This window comes from Anarrhichthys ocellatus, unplaced genomic scaffold (assembly GCF_004355925.1).
Source record: "Anarrhichthys ocellatus isolate YVR2014 unplaced genomic scaffold, GSC_Weel_1.0 scaffold11, whole genome shotgun sequence".
NCBI classification, from domain to species: domain Eukaryota; kingdom Metazoa; phylum Chordata; class Actinopteri; order Perciformes; family Anarhichadidae; genus Anarrhichthys; species Anarrhichthys ocellatus.
Window position 1 is genome coordinate 9,122,027 of NW_022280041.1, and position 21,023 is coordinate 9,143,049.

At 42.0% G+C, this 21,023-nt stretch overlaps 1 protein-coding gene across 3 annotated transcripts in view; it reads right to left on the reverse strand.

The window, feature by feature from the left end:
• Nucleotides 1-1,776: 1,776 nt before the first annotated feature.
• slc8a4b (solute carrier family 8 member 4b) overlaps nt 1,777-21,023 on the reverse strand; it is an 85,243-nt gene continuing 65,996 nt past the window's right edge. For 2 of the 3 annotated variants that reach the window (XM_031851421.1, XM_031851422.1), the window contains 6 exons: nt 10,348-10,454; nt 9,164-9,288; nt 8,319-8,354; nt 7,777-7,876; nt 6,767-7,039; nt 1,777-4,174 (listed from right to left, as the gene is read on the reverse strand). In XM_031851421.1, the coding sequence (XP_031707281.1) occupies nt 3,798-4,174; nt 6,767-7,039; nt 7,777-7,876; nt 8,319-8,354; nt 9,164-9,288; nt 10,348-10,454 (1,018 nt within the window). In that variant the 3' untranslated portion in view covers nt 1,777-3,797. The remainder of the gene's footprint in view (nt 4,175-6,766; nt 7,040-7,776; nt 7,877-8,318; nt 8,355-9,163; nt 9,289-10,347; nt 10,455-21,023) is intronic. The other variant, XM_031851423.1, reaches the window with a different exon arrangement.

Here is a 21,023-nt window from a genome sequence, read left to right on the forward strand (position 1 = left end):
CACAATGTCTCACACACACCAGCGACAGTCAAGAAGACAACGGCTTGCAGATAGATGGTCGCTAAGCAACAGGCAAGAGACTAAAAATATGGTTGCATTTCTTCACTCACTTAAAAAGCATGTGCGCACACATACACTCAGACACACACACACTCATTCGTCCTCCAGCAAGGCTTATCAGCCTTTAAAAAGCCTGCATTTCTAAATCAGTCCCAGTATTCTTGTGTTCCCGCGGCGTCAGCAGCTCCATTAACCTGCCCACTCATTCCTCAACTGGAAACTGTTACAGAAGCTTAAAGTCATTGAGAAACATATATTTTGGCACGGCAGACGTCCTGGCTCACCAGAGGCCAGGAGCCACGCCAACAAGCCAGTCATGTCAAAACTGGCAACCGGTGGATGACCTTTGTCGCGGAGGTTTTACTCCTACTGCGCCCTGCAGAGACGACTATAGCAGCTGAGACAATGAAAGGATCGGGATGGTTAGTCAGACAGTTTCAGCTGGTTGATGTATTCAAACACCATGTCAACAAGCATCCAGGGCCGTACACTAGCTGCGATTGACGACACTGTGGTCATATATTGTGTATTTTTTTTCAGGGAACTTTAGATGTGTGAGGAAAGATAACATTCAACAATTGACTCTCGCTATACGGACGACAATGTTGTTTAGCTGCAGACACTTAACATGCTGAAGTGTCTCTACAAGATCCAGGGCAGCTCCTCTGTGATCTGGAAACTTGTGTCTAATTTCTAGACAACAGTGTTAAAAAGCTAAGTAATATTCCTTTGAAGTAGAGAAAGAGCATTATAGCAGGTAGCTGATACAGGAGCTCCAAGCCGGAAAACATGTTATTCGAGGAACCATAGTAATTTTCACGACTGCTTTCGCAGATTTTCTACAGTTAAAGATTAGAATATTTAACTTTCTCTTTTACTTTATAGCTGACCGAGAGTGCGAGGAACTGGCGTTGCATTTAAAATGTCCCATTTGACTGGAGGGTTGACGCTTATACAGGCATTTTCACCCCAGCAGATCATTGCCCCTCTGCTCCAATTCCCCACTTATCTTCCATTTGTGCCAGCAGCGACTTTAACAGGGCTGCGGACGAGCTTGTGTTGTGTTTAGCCCGGTCACGACTGAGCTGGTTTTGTAAAGCCTGCATTTACATTGAGTTGAGAGCAGTGGGTAATTTGTCCATATTTAACAAGGCGGATGGTGGGCAGGTAAATTGTTGTTTTCAGTCCCATTTTTCTCTCAGTGAATAGGGGCAGAACAAATTGCTAAATTATTGTTTTATCTCAGGATCTTCCTTGAAGTTTACATCAAGCTTTGTGGGCAGTTGAGGAGAAAATGGTTGCAGAGAATTTTTCTTCTTCTCTGCTGTTCTATGCAAAGGGATTACATTTAATAGTTATCTGCACTAACAAACCATATGCCATCCCTTCTGGCCAGCTTCAGTCCAGCCCCTGGGCAAGGTCCACATAGCCATAATGTGAACGTGGATTCAACACAAACAATAACACAATGGTTTGATTTCATAAGATATGTGGCATCATTTTTGATCTCACATTCACACATCCAATCAACAAACCTTTTCACAAAAACAAAAAAAAGAGCACATATTTTGACACAGGCTCAAATATACCACTGCTTCAGCAGATGTATCTGTAGTGTGAACACCTTGATGAATTTAGATTTGCCAGTTATTCTTTTTTTTTTTTTACTGCAGCTAGCAGCTTGTGGGACTCGTACAATGCCTGCGAGGTAAAACCGCACACTGAAAATGAACGGTGATCTGTGACAGTGTTCTTCTGATAGATCTTTGGATAACGGAGCGACTTCTGATTTTTGTTTTGAGTACAAAGAAACGTCCCGACATTACAGCTGCTGCAGAGCAGTCGTGCGATATTTCAGCGCTGCCGTACATTTCCCTCAGAGCATTCGATTCTTGTCTCCGTCTGTGAATCTCTGGTTTCATGTTCACCATCTTACAGCCTTTTCCCCTGTGATAGGTTTTCTTTAAACGTCTTCTTGAACTGTTTTCCAGAGGGAAAAGGGAACATGGATTTTCCTTTTCATCCTCTGGGGGTTTTCCTTACAAAGAGGGGGACTTCACATAAATATTAAATTAAAATGAAATATCAGTGTTTTCTCACACACATCAATAAAAGTTTCTTATATTATCATGAACAATTAGAAACACTGGATATGGTCATAGTTTTCATTTGTCATCAACACTGCGGTCGCCATCATCTTCTTTGTCGTTGTCAAGGTCACAACCAGTGAGATCCTTCATTCTGATTGGTCCCAATTTTGTCTTGTTCGTTGATCTCCAGACTTTGTACTCTCCGCTCATCACAGTTATTTTGCTTTCCAACATCTTGATCCTCCATGTTACAGTCCATCTTCCAAACCACCTTCTTTAACGTTCTTTAGCTCCAGCTCTCCATACTACAGTATAGTTATGTCTTTTTAAGTTTTACAATTGCACGGTAACAACATCAACACGTGACGCCATTGAAGTTTAAAAAAAAAGGGGGGGGGGGGGGGGGGGGGGGGGGGGGGTTCTTTGTGGGATAAATGAAGCTGTTGATTGGCATAAAAGGAGAGGGATTTGGGGTTGGCTCAATTAAAAAGAGGGTTGGTTGGTGGTGACTACAGCGTTTCATTACCACAACTTCAACTTTAAGACAATTCCTACAGGGGAGATAAGAGTAAGGCAAGAGGGAGGGACGGAGGAGTGTTTACAGTCTGCAGAGTGTTCGTAGGAAAGAGAGAGTACAGTATGCGAGTGTGTGTGTGTGTGTGTGTGTGTGTGTTGTTGGGTGGAGGGACTATTTTGCACAGTGTATTCAACAAGAGAAGGGAAAAAGACCAATTGTCAGTTTTTATCTTGCCTCTTCGCCTGCAAATTAGTGAGTGGTCCTCCACAGCAGGTTCACCTGAGGGCCCCAAAGTGTGTGTGTGTGTGTGTAAGTGTTAGTGTGTGTGTGTTAGTGTGCGTGTGTTAGTGTGTGTAGTTGGGGGAAGAGGGCTTAAAAGTAATAAGTCATTGGTGGCATACGATACAGTTCAGTGGGTATAATGGGAGGATCCACCAATCCCGTGACGACGAGATTGTAAAGACAGAAAAAGAGAGAGAGAGAGTGAGGAGGGGGTGTAGAATGCTTTTGCCATCTGTTCTTCTTATTCTATTATTTCCCTGGTCTCTTCATGGACTTTATTCAGACCTTTCTCCAGTTTTGTTGCCTCCAGTCTCCTCTCTCACCTTTTCCCTTTTATCTTCCACCTTTATCATTCTTCTTCATCTTCGTTGTTTCCCTCAGGGGCCGGCTGACAGCTCTCCTTGTTGTCCATCTCTTCTACTCTCCTGCTGGTTTGGCAGTATACTGGAACAATATCAGCCTTGTATATACTATTAAACAGCGTTGTCCACCGATGATCATGAATGATTTAACACCTGCAATGCAATTTTTTCATTAAATAATCTCAATTTGTCATCACTGGATAGATGATGGGTCTCCTTTCAAGAGCTGCAAATCCAAAACATGTTTGGATATAGTTTGAGATTTTTTTGTGTTTCGTGAGGAAATTCGGCTTTTCAGGAAATAAATAAATGGGAAGAAAAAATCGAATCTGAAACACTCAAAATAGTTTTTGACAATATCGATCCACCTCCACCATTCATCTCTCGTCCGGTTCCGGTTTAAAGACTCCATCTCTCTCTCTCTCTCCCTCTCTCTCTTCATATTGGCAGTGGGTCTCTCTCCCTCCCCTTTCCTCTCCTCTCCATTTAAAATGGTAAATGGCAGTAGGCGTCCAGTGAAGCCAGCAAAATGTAAATCAGCCACATGGAGACGAAAAGCAGCGACGTTATCCTCTTGCATGTCCGCGGTCCGCCCAGCTCGCCGCCAGCCACCGATGCCCGCCGCCGATACAGCAGTATCATCACACACAACAGTGCCATGATGGTGTAGAGGGTGACGGAGAAGGCCAGGTTTCCCGGGTCCACCTTGAACACCTTGCCCTTGGAGCGCCAGACGACTGCGGCGATGGTCCACGCCACGCCTATGCCAAGGAAGACGTTAACGGCGTTGGAGCCAGTGACATTGCCAATGGAGGCGTCGGCGTACTGATCCTGGATGGCGGCAACCTTGCTGGCGAATGTGTCTGAAAGAGAAAGACAAAACTTTTACAATTTAGGGTTTCATCATTGTTTATGGCGTCATTTGTAAGATTCTTAATCTTACGTTTTTTATTGATCTTGTGTTTTGAAACTTTCTAGCAACTGTTTTAGGAACCTATGCCACATGAAGACATACAATATGGAAATACGTCTCATGAAAATGACTTTTAATGATTCTTTGTTAGTGTCTTTCTGACAAGCCACTGTGGAAGCGACCTCAAGGTAACATCGAGTGTGAAACAATGCACATAGAGTAGCTTAATCTCACAACCAGGATGTGGCATACATGTACTGAATGCAAAGACAAACACAAAAGACAAGCAAACGGGTGTACAAAGATCAAGGTATCAGGTATCATAGACGCCCACTATGAACCAGTTAGTGTAAATGGATGTCAGTATTTACAGAAATAATTACACGTTTAATAGATAAAGAGACAGAGAAACAGGCAGGGGTAAATAATACATACAGGTTATCTAGAAAAGCTGCTTGTCAGTATGAAGTTGTACTGAATATGTATTCAACAATCAGTCAAACTGCCACACTTAAAACCCATGTTGGAGATCATTTTCAGTCATGTTATTTTTCATCTGTATTCTGGAAATAAAACATATACATTTGACTTGGATTACTTTTTTATTTGTTCCGTTCTGTAATCCGCAGTTGTATATTTGCGTCAGCCTGAGACAGAACAGATGTAGGCCTAATTAATGCTTTTAATTGCTTTAGTTGCATATTAGTGGAGCTCTGTGGTGCTGAACAGATATTGGGTAAAAAGCACAGAGACTCTACAACTGGGTCGGCAGGGAACACCAGGGAAACAGCTGCCAGTTATTGTACGCCTGTAACGGCTTATTTCTATAAATAGACGAGTCTCAATTCTCATTTGACTGTGAGAGAGATTAGTTGAAATTCATATCCCAACATAAAAAAAAAAAAGTCAAACTTTCTTGGGGGGGATGAATCGTAATACCGCTGTTAGTAGACCGTAAAAAAACAAGTTTGTGTGTGTTGACACACAGGCACGTGAGATTGTGGATTTGAATCTGAGTCATGGAACTGCACATTATAGCTCCACACACAAATACACACCACTTACTACTGCTGGCACCACAGAAGAAGATTATACCCCCATTTAGAAAACCGTTGCATCATATTTTGCATATTCACCAAGTTTATAATGTTATATATTTGCCAGCCGTCGTGACTTACCTTCCTAAAGACCCTATTTACAAAACAATACGTGGTATTTTCAGAAACAGTGTTACCTGATTCCAGACCTCTGTTAGTAACTGTAATGTGAATTGGATCATGCCCTAGTACAAAGTAGTACTGTGCCAGTATGAAGACAATCTGTAATCACTACAGGATTCGTTCACCACTAACGCAAACCTCTTCAACATGTAGCAGTTCACGGCATTCAATCCTCCGATCGGCATTTGTCCTCTAATTGCCTGAATCTGCAAATCTGGTGTAAATTGGCTGGATAATCCTTTGAGGGTCTCCTTTGTAATAATGCAGAAAAGCATTTATGACTCAAAGGAGGGAAGGGTGCAAGTCAGGGAGTGGGAAACAAGAGAGAGGAGAGGAATGTCTGACAAGCTTTAAGGAGATCACAATGACACACATATACTCTACACACACACACTCACAAGGAAGCACACACTCCCACTGGAAGTTATAATGACCAAAGGGACCTGCCACACTAAAACTTGCATCACCTCGACAGAGCAAACACATTTTCAGCCAAACACACCTGGTTACCGCAGCACACAGGTCAGAATGATGGATGATACAACAGTGGAAACACAACATCCAATAAGAGGAGGGGAGCGAGGGAGGGATGAGTCCGGTAACACCAAGTCAGAATAATAAATTGACCGGGATGGGGCACAGGAGCAAGCGTAACAGATAAGTGAGATGGGATATGAGAATGTGAGAGAGGGAGGAGGGAACAGACACAACAAAGAAGAGTGAAAGAGATTCAGAACAGGGAAAGCAAGAAAAGCCAACAGATGAACATGTGACTTGTGATAGGACAAACACACTGATAATGGAAATCAAATCTGTTTTTACAGCCTCAAAAATCTGACACACGGCTATGGCTGCTGAAGGAATTGATTCAGACCTCGCCTCAAGCGTTGCAGGAGCATAGAGGAGTAGCAAAAGGAGCTTTTTCTATAAATCATTTGATGGAGAAAAAATAAAACGTCTGATGAGAGGAATGAGGCAGGGAATTGAATTAAAGCCTTGAGACCAAGCGTCCCCCTCCAGGCGGAGACCAGCTCAGGCTGAAGGCTCGGTGATGGAGCCGGCGTTTTTACAAGTCAATTTTTATTTCCAGCCGGCTTACTGATGCCGACTGCTATTAAAATCAGATGGAGGAGAGAGGATAAGTCTTCCTCTATTATGGGTTTGTTTGTTTGTCTGTCACATTGGAAATTTGGGAAAAATATGCATCACATTTCATATGCTTGACTGTTATGTAATGTCAGTAAGGAAATGTGTAGCATGCACAAAAGGTGAACTGATTTGCCTCCATCACTCGACACACTTATTAAAACACCCTCGCTCACCTGGCACTGATGTTCCCAGCGCCACAAACACCACCGCTGTCACCGAGTCCTTCAGTCCTATCGTGCAGCCGAAGTGTGACGCCAGATCGCCGGTGACTGCCGTCAGGATGCCGATGAGCGATATGGAGACGATGAAGCAGGCCCAGCCATTCCAGTACTCCGTGGGCGGGACGAAGGCGAACAGAACCTTCCAGAAGACGGTGAGGAAGTGCATGATGTAGTCGAAGCAGGACGGCAGCCGCTCTTCGCCGCTCTCCTCGTCGTCGTCGTCTCCTTTGGTTGCAGATGGCGATTCAAACGTTGACGAGAGAGACAGATAGAGAGGAAGAGCAGAGAGACAATTGAAAGAGAGGAGTGATGGACATAAACTATACAAGGTTTAACGTCAAAGGCAGGAGACAGATGGAGCTTTAGCAAGAATTTATCCTGATGCAGTAGGATAAAAAGCTCTCACATTAAAGGAAAAGTTATACTATGATAGTATACTTCTTCAGGACTGTTTGTCGGATAGCTTTGGAAAACCCCACACCGTTCCAAGGAGGAATAGGGGAGACTGTCACTGGTCGCCGCTGTTCACCAGAACAGCTAGTAATAACCTATCCGCAAATTGTTCATACAAATATCTTTAAAACTTTGTGCCAGGCCAGGCCAGCTGTTTCCACCTGCTTCCAGTCATTGTGCTGTGATATGCTAGTGTGGATCTTTTATCCCTCGCCAAGACCCACTGTGTTTCCTTAAAGCACGACTGAAGAATACTATGCTCGGTCTCGTGTTAACAAAGAAAAAATTGGGAAAAAGCCTGTATTGGATATTTAGGATCAGCAATGAAACCTGCACAACAATTACACCATCAATAGATCGATAGGAATGCAGCAAATGGTTCAAAATAAAATGCTGTTGCAAACCTAAAAGAAATGTACTTTTTTATCATCCAACAGCTTTTCAAAATTAAAAGACTGGTTTGTATGTGTGTGTGTGTGTGTGTGTGTGTGTGTGTGTGTGTGTGTTACCTGCACTGACAGTTACAGCACTGACAAACTGCTCCCTCCAGCTGCTGCTTCCCACCACCAAGGCCAGGTTTGTCTTCTTGATCAACTTATCTACTGTACTCTACAGACAGACACACACACACACACACACACACACACACATTCACAAAGCAAATAGCCAAGTGCATACAGACCAGGCAGAACAGGAAAGACATAACCCTCAAGTTGTTAATTCACTCGCAGTCACAGAGAACAGGAAAAGCTTTCATTTAGCATAATTAGCAAAACTCAGCTGACAAGACTTTGTGAGGAGAAAACCCTGCATAGTTTATTATTATCTAATAAGTGAGACACTACATTAGAAAAACGCAAGATATACTGTATATTAGTGGTCTCAACAAGAGATTTTAAATCAATTCCAGTGTTCACAATTAAGGATTTATATAATGGAATGTGATACTGGACCCAGACACCATTAAAAACATGCACTATTGCACAGTGGCAGATGGAAGAACTAGCATTGCATGCACAAGCAAACTAAAAAAGGGACAAAGATAGATAACCTTTTCAGACCACCAAAGAAGCGTATGTACTGCTCTCTGCACAGGCGCGCGCGCACACACACACACACACACACACACACACACACACACACACACACATGTACAAAATGACACAAATGGACAAAAAAGAAAATGAAATGTGCAACAAAAATATGATTGGGTATGAATCACAGATTAGAGACAAAATCATATGGAAATGAAGAGATTGAAAATGAAGCAACACACATGGCATGACGATGAGCAATGTAATAAAAGCTGAATGTGAGACAGACGCCTTTAGGTTATGCTGCATACAAGAAATGTCAAGTTGTCTGTAGTGATCCATGGCTAAATTATAAAACTGATCAAATTTGAAAATGCACTTCGTCTAATATACAATATTTATTACACGACAAAGCCAATATATTTTCTAATTTGCTGGATGAATGGTCGACCAACAACTTCCCTTCTTCTACAGCCAGTTCTGCACTGAAACAAGATGATGGCTCACTTTAAATAAATGATTTGCTTTCTTTTGCATGTCTGCCATCAAAATGACGAGCAGCTCATCAGAGAGTCCATTACGTGCTAACAGAATGACTCGTTCATCCTTTGGACCGGGGCACTTCCCTTCAAACCGGTTTAGATCCAATTTGTAATTGAAGTCAGTTCACTTTTTAGGTTAATATTCAATGCAGTTGACTTGATGGCAAACTGGTGGTTATTGTTATTTAAACGTGACTAGCCGGCGCTGCACTCTGCAGAGCTTCTAAAATACAAAATGAAAGGGAACACTTACACGCACATATGTACACATCTTTTAATGGAAACGTTAATACAGCACGCGCACGAACAAACACGCTTACCTTAAACTCGTAGGACTCTTCTATGATCACTTCTACTTGGGTGTTTTCGCCCAAACTGGGACAGCCCATCTTGGCCACTTCCTCCTCCTCTGCTCCCACCAATGGCTTGTTCTCATTGGAGTCACCTAGAGTGACCACAGAGATGAACGGGTCAGTGTTACCAGTAGGGTTGGTGTAACTGTGCAGAGGTTATGCAGTACCAACCTAAACAAATCCAATTAAAAGTAGTCATTCTTCACTTTCTATCTTTTGATTACCATATGCTCCACTCTTCATCCATATGTCTCCTCCCTCCCTCTTCACACACAGTGACAGATATTAATTGAGTCAGCTGTTATCAGTGTAGACCTGCTGTAATTGAAAAGCAGTGTGCAGGATGTGTGTGGCTCGGTGTGTTTCTGTGTGTGAATGTCAGTCAACGAGCTTTGGGACGGTCGTATTAACACAATTATATTTCCTCTGTAATGAAACATGCCACAGGCTGTTGGCTCTGTATGCCTGACATTGAGAGTGTAGACCTTTACACCACTATGGTTTGACACCTTTTCTACAGCTAGAAAGCTGTTAGATAGTTAGCACTGTCTACAAAGGGAGCGTTCAGGCACAGTATTCTTTGTCTTTTCTGTCATCTTGTAAATGTTTAAATTCAACAGAAATGTCAAAGCAGAACAAGCTGCAGAAATTGACTTATTGACTCTCGGCGCTGGTTCTCTTTAGCCTTCAGTCACCTGCCAAAGATTAGCTGTCTGCCTGCTGTAATGAGCCTTTTAAAATTTCAACTGAAGCTTTCTACTTTCTTAAAAAGTTGAAGGGCTGACATGTGACGGGCTCAGGAAAAGGAAGCTGTCATTTCAAAAACACCTCACAGCTTAAGCCCAGTGTTCTTAAAATCCTTTCCAAGCCACGTCCGTGGTTCAATGTGAAATCTTTCCCAAGTTAATCTGACTTCAGATCGGTGGTTTCAGACAATCAATGCAAGTCTGACACTGTTTATAAGAGACGTGTGTGCAGGAGGCCCCGAGACTTAAATAAAGACTCCATTCTGTCTGTCACTGTGTTCCCCCTCCTGGCTTCTAGATATTGTCTGTGAACAGCCACACACACACACACACACACACACCCACACACACACACACACACACACACACACACACACACACACACATCAACACAAAGACACCCACCGTGTTTCTGCCCTATCTCCAACAGAACAGGCTCTCCCAGCTCGATGGTGAAGGTCTTGTTCTTCTCATACTCCTCATCATCAATTATCTTCACCTCGATGATCTTCCTGTTAAAAAGCGAAGAGAAGGATGAGACTCGGCGAGTGTATCCCAGATCATTAACCTTTATAGTTTGAAGCTCTCCCTTATAATAAGAGTTTTCATAGCTAATGTATTCAGACCAGTCCATTAAAACTGGGAAAGTCTCCCCCGTCAGAAAGTAATTAGACAGACAGGTCATTGCTGCTGCTGCTACAGGATCTCCTGACTATCAAAACCTATTAGCTAACCTTAAGTAACAAACAAGATGCATCACAAGAAAATGAACAGCCTCTGAAAAGAGGAAGTTTGAAGCCCAAGTTGACATTGCTCAGTGGGACACTATGTGGCTGCTTTCTTCCCCTCATTATGTTTTTCTCCAGTTGATGGTGATGCAATGCACCGCCACACTTGAGACATTTTTTAGATTTTAGGAGCACCCAGGGGAAAGCCCTAATGCAGCGAAAAGAGTTTTAAGGCGGTGCGTACCACAACATGACTGTAACAAGTAAATTGGAAATAAAGCTGTGGGGGGTATAAAAAAAAAAAAAAATAAAAAAAAAAAAAAATATATATATATATAGCAGTGCGAGCAGTGTCTCAGTAGACTGAGAAAAAAAGATGAAATGGCATTGTTATTACATCTGTCAGTGTATTTACAGGCAGAGAATTCTTTAATGTGAACTTTGATTGGAAGGTTTTAAAAAACACTTTATTAGACAAGAAAAGTCAAAGATATTTAACATACCGTATATTTGTCAATCTATCGTTTTAGGAAAAGAGTATTTGGAAAAAGTGGAAAGATGGATGTCTGTCAGCTGGATACTTTAAGGATACACTAGACGTAATAAAGAAGGCTGACAGTTAAGAAAGGATTTCACTGCTGTCGAATTGGTGCTGGTATTGGCTGATAATGTCTTCAGTATGAATAAAAGAGACCTTTTGGTCCTTCCATAAGGAAATCACATCTGTTTGGCCTCCTTCCGGTCTGTTTCACGCAGAGTATATAATCTTCATCAACAATCCATCTGTATCTGACAGATAAAGAGGAAGAGCGAGTGTTCATTTCCACCCGGTTGTGTCATCATATGCTTCACTGTCAGCCATGTTGGCTCCGACACCACAAATAGGCTTCGGCTCAACAAAGAAAAACAGGAAGGAGGAGGGGAATGTGAGAGAGCGATGGCGGTGACGTGTGGAGAAGTGGAAGCACATTGTTTTCAACGGTGAGCTGTCACAGCAACAGAGGATAAAACTGGCTGGATTTGCTATTTCCAGCATCACATCAGGTTGAGCGGCCAACTCTGAGCAACGGTCGAAAAGATATGAAAGTTGTTTCGTCAGATGTGAAACAAGAGAGGGAAGAAATAAAGTACATGTATATCCATTGAGTGGAGGATGAGGGGGAAGAAAGAAAAGTTTTCTTTTCTTTAAAATAATTTCCAGTCATCTGTCTGTAGTAACATGTTAGCAGAAAAGGAAAGATTGACAGGTGTAGCAACAGTAACTACAGGGGGCGGGGCTTAACGTGCTGCCAACTAACAGTGAGTTGGAAGAGGAAAGACAGAGGTAAGAGAATAGGGACTGAAAGAGTATGATTAATGCATGGACTCCACTGAGATGTGGAGGGTTACGACTCAATACACACTCACACGCACACACACACACACACACAAATCATAATACCTCCAACGGTCAGGAGCATGCACACAGTGGATATGTACACTCATGTTTTTCATGCCGCACATCACACACATTACGCAGTCTGTGGTTTGTATGAACAAACAGCCAGCCCCCCCCCTCCTTTGTGCCCACGCTCACTAATACCATAAAAACCACACACATACACAAACAATACAGTACAAAAACATGATACCTGTGAAAACATGTTCCTGTTAAACACTTGGGGGATTCATACACATATGTATTCATTAATTTAGCCAATTAACACATGCAGACAACACACACACACACACACACACACACACACACACACATACTCGCTGCAGTGCTTTCATTATTCATAGTTGGTGCTGGCTGTTGCAGCTCTTCCATCTGTGCCCTTCTCTCTCCATCTCCATCTCAGCCCTTCTCTTTTAGTCCCCTCTTACCCTCATCTTCCCATTATCACATAAAGATGGCAATGTAATTCCATCGTCCAGTTGTTCCAGACTGAAATATCTCAACAACTCTTTCATGGATTACCATTACATCTGGTTCAGGTCGTCGTGGTTCCCAGAGGCTGAATCCTAAAGACCCGGGTGATCCCCATACTTTTCCTCTCGCACCATCATGAGACATTAAAGTTTTGAGTGAAATGTTTGAACAGCTGATGGAAATTGGAAATTGTTACAGAGGTTGACGCCCCCCTCAGGATGAACTATACTTGCTTTGGTGATTCACAAACTTCCTATCTAGCATATTCAGGTCCAAATGTTAATTTTCCAATACTGCAAAACTAATGACATCCCCGTTGATGTTTTCCAACGTGAGTGTGCAAAACCAGGACTAACTTCTGAGGGAAGCGTAGTTTGGTTTTGAGTGTTAAGGTGAAGTCTCTCCTGCTGAGTCGTGTACAATTTCATTGCAAAATGATTCCAGATGTGGACATGCACTCCTGCCTTCATAAAATACAGATACACGCCTAAAAACAATACATTGCTTATCTTATAACATTTCTCTCTCTCTGTCTTGCCTTCTTTTTTTATTTCTACCACCTGCTCCCCAGACAGCCTCAATGACCTCGGTGTGTCAACAGACAAAACACAGATACACACATACCGAGTTCAACCAGCACAGAACTTGCACTGCCAGAAATAGAAAGTGAAAGAAGGCAGAGTGACAGAGTGAAAAAAGGTCAAAAAAGGGTATTGTTGATTGAAAAGCCCTGAACAGAATCAAGACGGCTATAAATCAATTTAATGGATATGTTTCATATTGCCGCAGAGAGTGTGTGTGTGTGTGTTTGTTTGTTTGCATGTGGCTCTAAAGTTCTTACGGAAGTGAATGATTGAGCCACAGTTTGATTTGATTAGTTGAGACCTCATCGCATTACTTAATGGAACTCTCTTTATATCTCTGTCTCCATCTCTTTCCATTTTCCTTCTGGCTCCACTTCTACTTTTGATTTACAACCACTGGAAGCTGCGTCTGTATGTGTGTGTGTGTGCGCGCGCGAGCGTGTGTGTTTATATGTGTTTTCAGGCATTGAAAGCCTACCATATTTGCAGGTGCTGTGGGCCTGTGTGTGAGAGACAGAGCACTTTAGAGAACCACAGCAAACAACTCATTTCCTTGAGTGAGGTTGATTTATAAACACACTCACGTTTTACCGTTTCTCCTTCTGGCGGAACCTCTAAATCTGTCTCTCACACACACACACACACAAGTGAGAGAATTCCCGCTACACAGTAAAATAGAGATCATAAAAATGTTATAGAACAATGCAAGCCACAAGGTCATTGTTTTCCTTAAGCTAAGCCCCTCTGCTTGGCTCTTTAACGAAACAGTGAGAAAGATGGAGAGGATGAAGACATGCATATTCTGCAGATGACCACAAGGATTGTAACAGTCAACAAAAAAACTGGATTACAGTGATTTGATTACAGTCCAGATACCTGTGAGGTTATAATCACATTACACTTACCCTACTTGATTATACGGACAGTATATGGAGTTAATGCACTGTGAGCTGCAGGCTGCCAGCTCAAGCATCTTTTTTCTACTTTCACTTGTTTGGTAAAAAGCTGCACTAACCATAGAGTGTATATAAGAAGTGGAATTGGTCAGCGTGATGTCACTCATTTGTTCGTGGACTACGGTTCTGAAGCCTCGAGTTCAGCATTTTGGCCGTGGCCATCTTGTTTTTTTGGAACCAAAGGTGACACAAGAGAGTGAATGTAAGTAACAATGGAAAACCGAACAGGACTTTTTTTAGGCAACCAAAAATGTACAACTAAGTTTCATGAACGGGAAAACACACTGTGTTAAATTTGTAAGACGATTAACGTAGACCACTCTCAGACCAACGGACGCCGTGTTAATTAGAAGGTTAGAGCCATGCTCTTAAGTATACCCTACTTTATCGTCTATTTAACTCTAAGTGGAACATCAATTTACCAAATGAACCTCATTGAATTATGTTTACTGAGGTAATACATCAAGTGAGAAGTGGGGTCATTTTCTTAGAGACTTCTATACAATCGGACTTCTTTTTGCAACCAGAGAAGTCGCCCTGTGATGGCCTTTTAGAAAGAATGCAAGTCTAAGTCACTACACTACACTAACACTTCAATTATGTTAATTGGCAACCATGACATCCAGCTTTAGAGATCAAATCTTTTTTTTTTTTTTTACTTCATCAGTTGTGCTTCTAAGGATACAGCATTCACTGAACGAGTATCAGCATCCAATGCGTCTTTCTGTGTGAAGTTATATCCACATCTGACACTTCTAAATATGACAGTTTGTTTGACGTTCTCCTTCTGCAGAAGTACCTGCACTTCACTGCCTTGACGTTTTTTTAGCGTTTGGAGTTTTATGTGGATCATAAAAGGGCATGAGACGTGGTTCATTCTTCTCATCTGAATGGCGGTAGCAAAACCAACAAAACAATTTGAGGCAGGCCAACTGGGAGAGTAGAAGAGAGAGAGAGAAAGAAAGCTCTAAGGGAAAGATATTACCCCTCTCAAGCATATTATGGAATGCTTAATGAGAAACAACACAAAACACACACACACTGTTTCTCCCACATAAACACTCTAAGTGGTCTCCAGCTGTGGTGAGTAATAAAGTTGCATCTCTGGTGTGTGTGTGGGATGACAGAGATGGATCGGTGCATGAGATGATTTGAGGTTTGAGGTTTGAGGAGAGGGACAGAGGAAGATATGAAGCGGGAGTATAGGCTGAGAGAGAAGGTAAGAGAGGAAGGACAATAAGATAGAATGCGGCAGATGAGGAAGAGAAGATGAAGCGAGAGAGAAAACAGACAAACTGAGAAGAGACAGTAGGAAATGAAAAGATAGAGGTTCCGCCTGCGGCTCACATGGGAAATTCAATAAAGTCCGGGCACAAGTGACCCTCAGACAGTCAAACACATGGATGACACCGTTTGGTTCTCCACCAAAGGGTATCACAAGAAGGGGATTTATCTTTACTTATTTACATGCTGCATTCAGGGTATTTTAGGAGATAATAATTCATAGTTGTTGGCACAGCTGTTGCGTGGCTGCTACAGATGCTGCTTTTGGGTACACTCACATTACAAACGTTTAATAAATATACACAGACAATCAAAATTAAGAGCTAAGATTTTTTTAGATAAATAACCGAAACTTGATATATTGCTTACATTACGTTGATTTATTTTTCATCCAGAATTTACAAGAAGACACTTACAGTTCAGATTACAGTGTAGATATTGTTTCATAAGGAACATAATGTTGGTAATGGAAATACAAAATTATATTTCCTGATTTCTCAATGGAGTTCCATTTTTTAGATTTCTGTTTTGTGATCTCGCAAAGCCCCCGAATGCACATTCACCTTCGTATGCACAACACGACCCGATTACGGATGACACATTATGCCGTTGATGCGTGAAGCCCTAAACTTAACTATAATCCAATTGCTGGGTATAAGGGGCATCAACTGTATTGTGGAACAGCCATAGCACCCTGATGGGGAAATATAACAATCCAGCTTCAATCAGCCCCATCTGTAAACAGCCTCTGCAGGCATCCAGGAAGCAGAGGAAGAGACAGATAGGATGAAGCAATCAAAGTCGCTTATACACCATACTGTATATATTGTACATGCCTGAGTCTGTCCTCTGATCAGTCCCGGATAGCACGCACATGCATGCACACTAATGCCTTCCCATCTGCATTACGTTGTGTAGGATTAAGCTTTGACACAAACCACATCATGCATACAGTATAACCACACACACTCAAATCTGCATGATTTGATGTACTGTAATCTGCTGTACCACTATCCACTTGACACAGAAGAAAAGAAAAAAAGGATTGGAGGAGAGAATGGAAGAGGATGAGAAAAACAGGCAAGTGTGAGGAAGAGAGAATGAATAAGAGACAAATAGAAATGTAGGGCAGAGGATGAGGGGATGAGATATACAAAAAGAAGGAAAAGGGAGAAGAGAAGGAGAGAGAAATGGCATGCACCATGACAGAAGAAGGAGGGGAAAAAAGGAAAGAGTAAGGAAATGGGGAGAGAAAAAGACGGGAGGTGTGGAAAGGTAAGACAGGTAAGAAATAGAAGACTAAAGACAAAAGAGTAAAGAAAGGCAGGCTGTGAGTTTGGTGAGAAGCAGGGAAGCTGTGGAGGTTTGATCTCGTCGCCCACTGATCGAAGCATGTAAGCACTACTATACTCTTCCCGTTTGAGAAGAAGGACATGTTGGACAGACGGGATACACTTTAATGCAAGCAGAAATGATACGAGATGAGGGTTCTGAACTGAATGCGCTGGCAGGAGACGGTATAGCCAACACTGCATGGACCAGTCATTGAAAATGAGTCCATTGCGATTGGTCATTGATTAGTTCTTCGGCCGCAATATATTCTTTTGTTGCCCGAGGGGAAAGTCCCCAAACTCTCTTCAAATATAATTTAGTTTTATTGGGAGAAACTTTATACAAAAAAGAATTATACATTCATCAATTGATACATTTCTCTCAGCACACAAGAGCTCACAACAACTCATGGGTGTTTTAATTAAAATGCAAATGAACTCCAGCACCCCCTGCTGGAACCAGAGTAGTGATGCGGCACTAGCTGTTACTGATCATGGGGCAGAGTGGCAAAAGACAACTGCAGATATTTGTTTTATTTCAAGTGCCATATTTTGAGAAATACATATTCTTCTGGTATGTTTATTTATTTTGAAGAGGAGAGTAGAAAGTGCTTCTTGTCTCTGCTGCTTTGTGTGATGCGCTCTCTCATTCTCAGCCCTGTGCAGTCGGAGAGGATCTCATGAGGGCAAGAACGCACTTAACAGTTTTCAAGAGGGAGCAAAATAAAAAAAAAGTTACAGAACAGCTTCTGCATTCGTGCATCTACGTGTGAATCTGTATATACAGTGGGTACGGAAAGTATTCAGACCCCTTTAAATTGTTCACTCTTTGTTTCATTGCAGCCATTTGCTAAAATCAAAAAAGTTCATTTTATTTCTTATTAATGTACACTCAGCACCCCATCTTGACAGAAAAAAACAGAAATGTAGAAATTTTTGCAAATTTATTAAAAAAGAAAAACTGAAATATTACAGAGCCCTGACCTAAACCCAATTGAGCATCTCTGGAGAGACCTGAAAATGGCTGTCCACCAACGTTCACCATCCAACCTGACGGAACTGGAGAGGATCTGCAAGGAAGAATGGCAGAGGATCCCCAAATCCAGGTGTGAAAAACTTGTTGCATCATTCCCAAGAAGACTCATGGCTGTACTAGCTCAAAAGGGTGCTTCTACTCAATACTGAGCAAAGGGTCTGAATACTTATGACCATGTGATATTTCAGTTTTTCTTTATTAATAAATTTGCAAAAATTTCTATATTTCTGTTTTTTCTATCAAGATGGGGTGCTGAGTGTACATTAATGAGAAATAAAATTAACTTTTTTGATTTTAGCAAATGGCTGCAATGAAACAGAGTGAAAAATTTAAAGGGGTCTGAATACTTTCCGTACCCACTGTATAACCTAAACACATTCACAGCAATGCACACATCATCAACAACTTTTCCTCTTTTGCATACTGAATACTTTGAATGTGGTTCACTCCGACAGTATGGAGGGTTTGGATTGAACTCTTAGCTGAAGATTTTGAGGCTTATAACTTTAATAATATGAGACAGACTGACAGCCATGGCATCAACCCAGACTCCCCTAGCTAATTTTACATGGCACTTTGCCCTCCCTGTGTAATTTCTGTCCATTTAATAAGTAAAGAGTAGAGCAGGATCCGGATCCAACAGTATGAAAGGGTTTTGGGTGAAGAGGAATCACAGCGCACAATTTGCCTCCAAAGGGAATAGCCCGACCTCATGAGAGCGCATCAATCTGTGAGTCAGTTGACAGGTTCTTTGATGTGGCTCGTTCATCATGGGTCAGGGGTTTGACCAAACACCATGACTTTATATAATAGTTTATGTAACAGCTTGTGTTGTCAGCCATTTTGCATCTTTCCAAGGAAGCGCCGCATGTAATTCACTCCTGGAAAATGCTACGATGTGCTCAAGGAAACAGTGAATCCTAACATGAACGGGACAATGAGCTTGTTAGGAGAATAATTATTCATCTAGAAGGCAGCGATTCATTTTGTCTTTAGGCATGAGAACCAGGCAGCTGTTACTTTGTGAGAAGTGAGCTAAAAATGAAGGCACTTATTCACAGATACTGAATCACCTTTCCTGGGCTTGTAAAATACAATGTTAATTGGCTTTGAAGCTGCAGTGCAATTCATTTTTCCCCCATTTTTTTTATTAAAACGGTACATTTTTACAGACAAATTTGACTTTTTAATCCCCTTTCAACCAATTTCTTGGCCTTTTATTAATGTATAAATGTAAAACTTGTACACAGTAGCATACAGTATGTAACATTAACCTCAGACTCTATGCTGTCGTTAGGTGGTTGCCAAGGAATGACCAAAGTACATAACGGCCACCATGCCTTCCCGATGCTGTTGTTGTGGTTCACAAGAAGTTGTTTAAACGGTACGGCTGCCAGTTCTGCCTTCCCCCATCCGCAAACAATTTTAGCAGCTTTTAATTATACATCGTTGTTTTTTACAGCAGAGAGATGCACAGAGAGATGGGTTGATGGAAACGGAGGAAAGATGAGAAGAAAGAGAACGGTTTGCGAGAGATGGAAAAAAGAGAAATTGAAAGTAAAGAATAGGGCAATACAAAATAAAGAGACAAGCCAATGATTGCAAGGATGAAGGACGAATTGGTCTAGACTAGGGACGAACAGATGGAGAGATTAAAGCCAAAGACAAAGATGCAGCGAGTGAAATGAAAAGAAGACTGTCAGAGAAAAAGAGGGCAGAAGAGAGTAGAAAGAGAGGGAGAACGAGTAAGAATGAGAAACAGACAAAAACAGACAGATAAATAGCCAGACAGACAGACATCACTTATTCTTAACTACCCCTTATCCATTCTCCATCTTCATCAAGGGTGGGGAAATGATGAAAAACAAGCAGTGTTGAAGACAAACACACACAGAGAGATGAATGAGCGATGGGCAATCGTCCTTCCTTCTCTTTTGTTGTCATCCCTTGTTCTTTCATGCCCCTCCCCTCCCCTCTCTCTTTCTCTTTCTCTCTCATCTCGTCTGTTCTCATGTATGTTTGAACACTTCCATCATATATTTATGTTCTGGTCAAATAGGGGGCTGCCATGGAGAACCAAGCTGTTTGAGGAATGTCACATAGAGAGCATGTTTCACTTGCCTCCATGTTGTTTGAACGGACGTTGGGTTTAGTTTAAGTAGTTAAAAGTTTAAATTCACCTTACTCCACACTTTCCCACAGTAAAATATATACTCTTTATCAGCTTCTTACAAATCCTCATTGAAACTATTTAATGTTTGAGTGAAATATGCAAACCTAAAACCCATTTTTATGGCTGCATGCATACATAGAACAGTTTAGATGTGCTGTGCATTGAATTATGATAGGCATCAGTTTCTTAATCTGATGCATCCCTTTCATAAGTATCTTAGAAACCCATCTTAGTGGAGCATATTCTTGAACAAGCCTGGAGCATTCAGGGCCCCTGGAGTGTTGGGGCCATTGGGCAATCCAGCCTTGATCTGCACAATCATTTAAAATGAAGTGCAGTGTCAGTGCAGCATGAGTTTGTAAGGACCACAGTGTGATAAAGGGTTAAAGGTTAGTAGTACAGAAAATGAATGTAGTCAGCGGTTCACCTCACAAATAAAGGCAATCTGTTGTAAGTGTGTAATGACACCTTGGCTTGATTGACTGGCATTAGCGGCTCAAGGTGAGGGCCTTTAGGCAGTGGGATATATATATACCGCCATGCCAAACGCTGCCAAGTACGCATGTGGCTGCTTGCCAAAGGCTTTAACTCACACAGACTACCACACAGACTACCACCACCTAATTCTAATTCTCTCCCTGCCCCTGGCACAGTAAAAGTGACCACTCCTCTGTCTCCCTCCGTCTCCCTCCCCTCATCTCCTTCACTCGTTCTCCCTGTTTCCCTCCTTCTCCAGCCAGGGTGCCAACAGATGGCCGTTCTCCTCATCCATCGTTCCTTCCTCTCTTCCTCCTGTCCTAGTTGTTCTGATGTCCTCCCTCTAGCCATCATTTGCTCTCATTCTCTCTCTTCCCACCTCCACCTGCCCTTTCCCCTCCCTTTTGTTTTTTTCTCCAAGCAATTCATCTCTCTCTCTCGTGTTCTCATCTACTGCCCATCCCTTAGCCTATTCCTCTTTTCTCTGACACCTTCACTCTCCTCCTTCGTCCCCTTTGTCTGTCCGTCTGTCTTTTTCTATATCAGTCACCACACACACACACACACACACACACACACACACACACACACACACACACA